Source organism: Drosophila ficusphila, unplaced genomic scaffold (genome assembly GCF_018152265.1).
Source record: "Drosophila ficusphila isolate 14025-0441.05 unplaced genomic scaffold, ASM1815226v1 contig_198, whole genome shotgun sequence".
NCBI lineage: Eukaryota > Metazoa > Arthropoda > Insecta > Diptera > Drosophilidae > Drosophila > Drosophila ficusphila.
In genome coordinates, this window is record NW_025064092.1 from 10,774,080 (window position 1) to 10,782,357 (window position 8,278).

Genomic DNA, 8,278 nt, shown 5'->3' on the forward strand with positions numbered 1-8,278 from the left:
CATTCGCCATCGACGTTTGGCTTCAGAAGGACCATTCCAATCGGACGCCCTACTGGTGCCCGAGGGCTGTCTCTTCGATCACATCCACAACGCCTCCCGCTGCTGGCCGTTCGTGAGGTGGAACCAAACTGGAGCGGCCGCCTGCCAGGAGCGCGGAATGCAGATGCGCAGCTTCGCCATGCTCCTGCCCTGCGGCATCTCCCTCTTCTCCGGCGTGGAGTTCGTCTGCTGTCCCAAGCACTTCAAGAGTGAGTACTGACCTGGGTTTGAGCCAACTGAAACACCCGTCCTTAGGTTATAAAAACACCCATAACCCAGTCATTCGCCATCTGGGCTGTCACACGTCAGTCTTTCGAAACCCTTGAACCCCCCGTATGTTTTGTAGCAAGAATATCATATTCTGCATATCCATTTTCAATCCGCTTAAATTTTTCGTGACACGTAGGACTTCGGTTTCTTGTTTTCCTCGCTACGCACATAGCCATTAGTTATTTCCACCCTGCGGTTATGACATTAAATATTTAAAGCGCAAATCAAGCGCACAGAACAAACAATTGTGCTATTACTCACTCTGTCATTACATATTAAGCGAATCAGTTGGGGATTTATTTATTCAGGAATTTCGTTGTAGACTTTGCTTAAATTTGGCAATTAGTCCTTGGGTTCCTACCAATTACCATTACCGCTTTTTATGTCCTTGAGCGAATATCAATTAGTTACTAATGTATGTCTCCCCCATTCAGCCGATGAAATCCATGTGAAAAAGACCGACTTACCGGTCATGCCGCCCGCACAGATCACAAGTGCCAACGACGAACTGGTGGTCAACGACGAGGACGACAGCAACGATTCCAATTACTCGAAGGACGCCAATGACGACGAGCTGGACGACGAGGACGATCTGATGGGCGACGACGAGGAGGACGAGATGGTGGCCGATGAGGCGGCTGCTGCTGGCGGAAGTCCCGGGAGCACCGGGTCCTCCGGCGATGCCAACAGCGGATCCCTGGACGACATCAACGCGGAGTACGACAGCGGCGAGGAGGGCGACAACTACGAGGAGGACGGAGCCGGTTCCGAGGGCGAGGCGGTCGAGGGCGAGGCCTCGTGGGATCAGAGCGGCGGAGCCAAGCTGGTCACCCTGAAGGGTGGCTCCTCCTCTGCGCCGTCGAGCGTTCCGGTTGCCCCCGCCGCCTCCGCCGCCGACAAGACGACCCTCAAGTCCGACTTGGTCACCAGCACCCCTCAACTTTCTGCCGCCGCCGCAGCTGCCGCCGCTGCTGCTGCTGCAGCTGGCAGTGCCAGTGGAAACCAGGGGGCTGGAGCCGGAGTTGGAGTTGGTGTTGGTGTTGGAGCTGGAGCACCGCCATCGACCGCCCAACCCACCTCCGATCCCTATTTCACCCACTTCGACCCGCACTACGAGCACCAGAGCTACAAAGTAAGTCAGAAAGTAAGTGTTTACGTTGAGGGCGCAGGTTTATTTATCGATGCAACACAAAACGTATTCTAAACAAAGGAAGCCCAACAGCGCCTTGAGGAATCGCACCGCGAGAAGGTCACGCGCGTGATGAAGGACTGGTCCGATCTGGAGGAGAAGTACCAGGACATGCGGCAGGCGGACCCCAAGGCAGCCCAATCCTTTAAGCAGCGGATGACGGCCCGCTTCCAGGTCAGTCATCCTTTCAGTGTGACGCACTCATCTCTCAATCCTCCTCCCCTGTTTCCCAACACCTCCCCCTCTCTCTCTCACTCACTGTCTCTACGCATCACTCTGTCTCTGTCTCTGTCTCTCGCACCGAAACCTACTGTCTCCCTCTGACTGCCTGCCACCCGTCCCCTTGACTCTCTTTCAACTACTCAAACGTCTCTCTGCATCTGAATGTGTGTGTATGTCTGTGTCTGTAAAGGGGGGCTTCCTCTGGCAGGGGATCGATCAAAATTATCGACAACAATCGGCACAATTAGCTGAGTGATTACTCATTAATCATTGATTATCGGCAAGAAATCGATAGTCCTCCCCTGCCACCTGAAGCCACCTGAGCTATGGGCCTCATAACCAGTATTTATTCCATCTGTAGTCTCGTACAATATTCGTTTATCGCTTTATTTGATTTTTGTTCCCATTTTAAGCCCATTATCATGCACCCTATATATCGTAATCGTAATTGTTTCCTACTCTAACCGTAATCGTAGCTCATTCAGTCGTTTTTTCCGGCATTAAGTTGTGCTCATTGTATCGCCTGCTTTTCGTTTGCTGCTCCTCGAGGTCCAGAAGGGGGTTTCCTCCCCCCATCACTCTGGACATCGTTGGGCTGTCTTTTGTTTATTTGTGTATCCATATGTATGGCAAATGGGAGCGAAAGAGGCATCAGATTGTAATCACAACAGCAATAACAATAACAGTAACAAAACCAGTAACAAATATGCTGCTCGTATTCTAACCAGTTAACGAAGTACCGCCACAGCAACAAACAATAGATCAAACTACCCATATTACGTATACTAACTAACATCCAAAATGCTTTGTAGTTGAACTGATTGGCATATAAAATAACTATTATCCGCCTATACCCAACCTACACGTAAACCTAAGCCTATCCTTAGTTTCGACATCGTTTCTCAGTTCGATACCAACGACGATCCTTGACCAAAATCCGACTCGAACGAAAATCAAACGAACGAAACGAAAGTATCCCGACTTTAATAACTATAGATGTGCATTGCCCGCGCGACATGCTATATGCTATATGCTATGATTATGCTGCTTACGTAATTGCCGCGCTTTAGCAAGCATTGCTACTCTCAAGAATGAACTGCATCCATGTATATAGCTGACCCGACCCGATTCGAACACTGGACAGGATCCATCTTTGCACCGCATCAGTGCCTCGCACTCTGTTTCTCTTGCGCTCGTTCTCGCTTCATCTTGCTTCCCCATGGCAGCACAGTCTCTGTAGCGGCACTACCAAGAAAAGTAAATAATACTACTTGTAATAACAAAACCTGCAAGAAACCCGCTATGTCTTAAAACTCAGGACCAGCCACGCTACACCTCACCTCCCCCAAACCCAAACTAACATTTCAACCGCAAAACATTCTACATACAAGACACGTACGAGTCGAGGAAAATTTTTCGAAAATTAAAATGATAACAGAATAACTTTGAAATTACCAAAAGACCGATCGACAGCTGCATATTGTTATCGATCGACGCAAATTCCCCATGCTGATAATCTTTCTCTCTTGGTGTGCAATACGTCTTTATATGGGAATGTAATTTTAGACTTCTGTTCAGGCACTCGAGGAAGAAGGCAACGCCGAGAAACACCAGCTGGCCGCCATCCACCAGCAGCGCGTTCTGGCCCACATCAATCAGCGGAAGCGTGAGGCCATGACCTGTTACACCCAAGCCCTAACCGAGCAGCCCCCGAACGTGAGTAGTTTTCCTGTTCTAGTGACCGGAGGAATCGATATTTAAAGTAGAAACCAACATCAGCGTTGGTCAATTATAATGAATGAAAAACAATTCCAAGACAATGCAAGAAAATGTTCTTAAACAAAACAGGGCTGGATTTCTCTTGTAACGTCAGTCCATGAGTGGGCGCCAAATATTTAATACATCACAATGTTATGTTTTTTTATGTACTGAGCTTTTAAATATACCAAAATTAATTTTTAAGATAGTCCGAAAGCTTGTACTAAAAGTTTAAACTATTATTCAGTTCTTCAAGATGTTCATTCCTACATATATTAATGCTTTTGATCTCCCTATAGGCCCATCACGTTGAAAAGTGCTTGCAGAAGCTGCTGCGCGCCCTGCACAAGGATCGTGCCCATGCCTTGGCCCACTACCGCCACCTGTTGAACTCCGGAGGACCCGGCGGTCTGGAGGCGGCTGCTTCGGAGCGACCACGCACTCTGGAACGCCTGATCGACATCGATCGAGCTGTTAACCAGTCGATGACCATGCTCAAACGCTATCCAGAGCTGTCGGCCAAGATCGCCCAACTGATGAACGACTACATCCTGGCGCTGCGCAGCAAGGACGACATTCCCGGGTCCTCGTTGGGCATGAGCGAGGAGGCGGAGGCCGGCATTCTGGACAAGTACCGCATCGAGATCGAGCGCAAGGTGGCCGAGAAGGAGCGCCTGCGACTGGCCGAGAAGCAGCGCAAGGAGCAGAGGGCCGCCGAGCGGGAAAAGCTGCGCGAGGAGAAGCTGCGGCTGGAGGCCAAAAAGGTGGACGACATGCTCAAGTCGCAGGCGGCCGAGCAGCAGCAGCAGCAAGTGCAGTCGCCCCAGTCGTCGACCCAATCGCAGGCGCAGCAGCAGCAGCAGGAGAAGAGCCTGAGCAGCAAGGAGCTGGGTCTCGACGGCGGACTGGTCACAGCGGCCAATCCCAACTTGGACACCACCAAGAGCGAGAAGGAGCTGTCGGACACTGAGTACGCCGAAGCCACAGTGAGGTGGGTCTCCCCTATATCTATATACGTAAACGTAGTCCGAGAATTAACTTCCTTACTTTCCAACTTTGCAAATTGCAGCAGCACCAAGGTGCAGACCGTGCTGCCCACGGTCGACGACGATGCCGTTCAGCGGGCGGTGGAGGACGTGGCCGCTGCCGTCGCTCACCAGGAGGCCGAGCCGCAGGTGCAGCACTTCATGACCCACGACCTGGGCCACCGCGAATCGGTATTTGAGCTGCGGCGCCAACTCGTGCCGCATTTGCCTAAAGCCTATCCCCTCTCTTTCTCTCCCCTCTCGTTGCAGAGCTTCTCGTTGCGCCGCGAGTTCGCGCAGCATGCGCACGCGGCCAAGGAGGGTCGCAACGTCTACTTCACGCTCTCCTTCGCCGGCATCGCCCTAATGGCGGCCGTCTTTGTGGGCGTGGCCGTGGCCAAGTGGCGAACATCACGCTCGCCGCACGCCCAGGGCTTCATAGAGGTCGATCAGGTGGGTTGTCAAAGGTCAAACGAACCGAGAGAAGAGTACCCCGAAGATCATCATGAGTATAACAGTTATAGAAAAGTGCGGTCTCGGTCTTAATCTCTATTTTTATCCCCTTAATCTTATTAAACACTTACTAATTTCGTAATATCCTCAACCAGAACGTGACCACACACCATCCCATCGTGCAGGAGGAGAAGATCGTGCCCAACATGCAGATCAATGGGTACGAGAATCCGACCTACAAATATTTCGAAGTGAAAGAGTAAGCGGGATGGCAACAGGAACGCGGCTGGCCAGAGCGAGAGCGAGAACGCGAACGAGCGAGAAGCACACATCAACAGCAAAAAATCAGCAGCAACCACAATTTCAAAATGGAAAAACTTAAGCATAATATTAAAAAGCAGATGGGAAGAGAAATGATTTTTTTTTTTCGTCAAAAGGAGCGCAGTTCCAATAAGAAGAATCGAGGGGTAGAAGAAGAAAGATAAATTCAATGAATGGTAATATATCTATATATTAAATTAAAGCAAGCAAGCAGAAAGGCAAGAATATAATGCAAGCAATTAAATTTAAGTATTTGAATGTTTAACAAAATGCAGTAAACATCCTTTCTAGCTCTCTATCTCTCTTTCTCTCTCTGTCTCACTCAACCACTCTGTCCCTTTCCCACTCACACACACAACCTTACTCTTGTTGGTCGCCAAGGAAGAGACAACTAATAGCCAAAGAGGCAAGCGAAAATCCGTGCAAAGGCAACATGGAGAAGAGAGAAAGATGAGAGCAAAGGCGAGACAACAAGGATCACACAGACGAACACACTTACCCGAAAAAAGAAAAGGGGAGCAGGCGGAGGAGAAGAAAGAAAAGAGAGCAGAAGAAAAGCAAAACAAAAGATATTCCTAGTAAATAAATTGTCAACACACACTCACACACACACATACATACACATTCGTACACCGACTCACTCAAAGATACAGGAACAGTCAATCTCACACTGACAGCAACTCACAGACACACACACTAATACACACACACACGCGCGCGCATTCATGGCTGCTTCGTAGCATACTTTTGAGCGTTTCGTGGCGTTGAAATGCTTGCAAGCGATCGCAATTCTTACCGAATAATTTAAGCCATTATTTATTGCCGCGCTAAAAGCTAAAGGAAAGCAGGACGCAGAAACACGGACACACACTCACACTGAGACACATGTGAACCTAAGAGCTACCTACGCGTACTAATCTCTATACGAACGTGCATATGCGCCTATGCATTTGTGCAACTCTCTCTCTAAACCACACTCACACACACGCAACAAAAGATAAAAAAAATAATAAAACTTCAGACAAACGCAAGGCAAATGCAAAACCCAACAAATTATATATACACATATATATAAATATATATATATATATACAATATATTTAAAGCAAAGCAAGAAGAAATGTCCATAAATGTATTTATGTATCTATACACGAGCCACACAACCCGAAGGTCGAAGTTCAGCCAGCTAAGGAGAAGAATTACGATGCTTGGCAGGCTATGAAATGAATATATGAATCAGCTACGTAACAGAAACAATGCAAAACGCTAAGCTAATTGCAGATAAAAACCAAAAAATGGAAAAAACAAAAGATATGAAAACGAAAAACTTTTAGAACTTTTTCTGCATATTTTGTGTGTAAGTCGGTGGCAAAAAAACGAAAACAAAAAAATGTTTTTTCTCTTTTTTACGTTACATGTTTCACTCAAAGGCCAGCACAAAACACTCACACCCCCTCAAAAACCACACACACACACACACACACACACTCAGTAACGCCACACACACACACCTACACGGAATGGAGCCCAAGAGCAGTCGATGCATTCGATATCAAGAGTTTTGCAACAGTTTGCATAATTGTAGAGCCGTATAGCCAAACGCCGGCGAAATCTGATAAGCAGGAGGGTCCCCCCGAAACGGAGACGGAATCGCGAAATTCCGGGGAACCGAAGGCGGACGGAGCCGGAGACACGGAGACACGGAGCCGGAGACGGAGACACGGCACCACCTAGAGTGGTGCGCTCCGAAGAGCCGCAAAGATAAACCGTTTCGAAACGGCTAGTTTCATTTCTTGGCTCGATTGCTTGGCAAATATTTTGCCTGCTTTGTTCGAGCAGCGAGATACTGTTACTCAATCAAAGCCAAATAATCGAAATGCTTTCCCCCGCCAAAAAAAGCCGACGAGCGGTTGCCCTTCTCAACCTAATTTCCAATAACTAAATCAATTTAACTTGATAAAGTTTTACTTTTCAATTACTTTTATTAAGCTAGCAGAATAAAGAGAATGTACACAAATTTATATTTAACGGAAATTAAACAAGAACAATTGCTTGAAATTAAGATTGAAAATATGGTTGCTCTAAGTAATATCCAAATTAGATCGGAAATTGAGATTCTGAATGAGATTTAAATTGAAGCTTTTGCAACCGAGTTTAAGCTGAAACTTTTATTAATGCTGTAATTGAAGTTGATTTGAAATGAAGCTTCAAGGCACAAAAACAGAGCTAGAAACTGAGAATTAAACACTAATATAAATTAATACCAAAAGTAGCGCTGTAAATTTTGCTGAAATTGAACTACAAGTTTAAAAACCACCTGAGATTGATACTAAATTTGAAACTGGACGAAGCTGAAAATGAAATTGTGTTTGTAAGCGAAACAAACCTTGCAATTGAAGTTGGAATTATATATTAAATTCAACTGGTATAGAAGTTGTAATTAAAACTAAAACTAAATTGAATGCAATTTAGGTTTTAATTATTACTTCCACATCAACTTTGATATTCTCCTTCAAATGCAAAGTCAGTGTTGCTTCCAATTACAAATTTATTTTGAGTTTCTGAGCATCAAAAGTAGCGACGATTTCAATTTTGAATTAAATTTCAATTTCTGTTTGAGTTGAAACGTTAATTTCGGAATTCATTTTTAAGACTGTTTAAATCCCATCTCTAGCTAGGTTTAAATTTCGACTTTGAATTCAATTGCAGTTTTGCGATCAGTTTCAGTTTAAATTGGAACTTCTCATCCTGACTTTCAAGTAAGGTTCTTATTTAAAATCAAATAAACTTTGTATATTAACTTTATCTTGGCTACACAATACATATTTCTCATACATTTTGTCTAACTTCATAACGTTCTTTGAGGCAAACTCACGGTGCTCCCCAACACAAATACACACAGTCAGAAACACATTATATAATGCTAAATGTATTACAACAATATATATACATCTATATATATACAAACACATATATATTTCAACAGAAACAAACAAAAAGG

At 45.9% G+C, this 8,278-nt stretch overlaps 1 protein-coding gene across 9 annotated transcripts in view; it reads left to right on the top strand.

Moving 5' to 3' along the window:
• The window catches only part of LOC108092845 (amyloid-beta-like protein), a 49,944-nt gene extending 44,099 nt beyond the window's left edge, over positions 1-5,845 (top strand). For 2 of the 9 annotated variants that reach the window (XM_017192656.2, XM_017192657.2), the window contains exons 5-12: positions 27-248; positions 744-1,453; positions 1,520-1,672; positions 3,287-3,436; positions 3,778-4,469; positions 4,548-4,695; positions 4,774-4,956; positions 5,112-5,845. In XM_017192656.2, coding sequence (XP_017048145.1) covers positions 27-248; positions 744-1,453; positions 1,520-1,672; positions 3,287-3,436; positions 3,778-4,469; positions 4,548-4,695; positions 4,774-4,956; positions 5,112-5,219 — 2,366 coding nt within the window. In that variant the 3' untranslated portion in view covers positions 5,220-5,845. The remainder of the gene's footprint in view (positions 1-26; positions 249-743; positions 1,454-1,519; positions 1,673-3,286; positions 3,437-3,777; positions 4,470-4,547; positions 4,696-4,773; positions 4,957-5,111) is intronic. The other 7 variants (XM_017192658.2, XM_017192664.2, XM_017192661.2 and 4 more) reach the window with 7 other exon arrangements.
• The last annotated feature ends 2,433 nt before the right edge of the window (positions 5,846-8,278 follow it).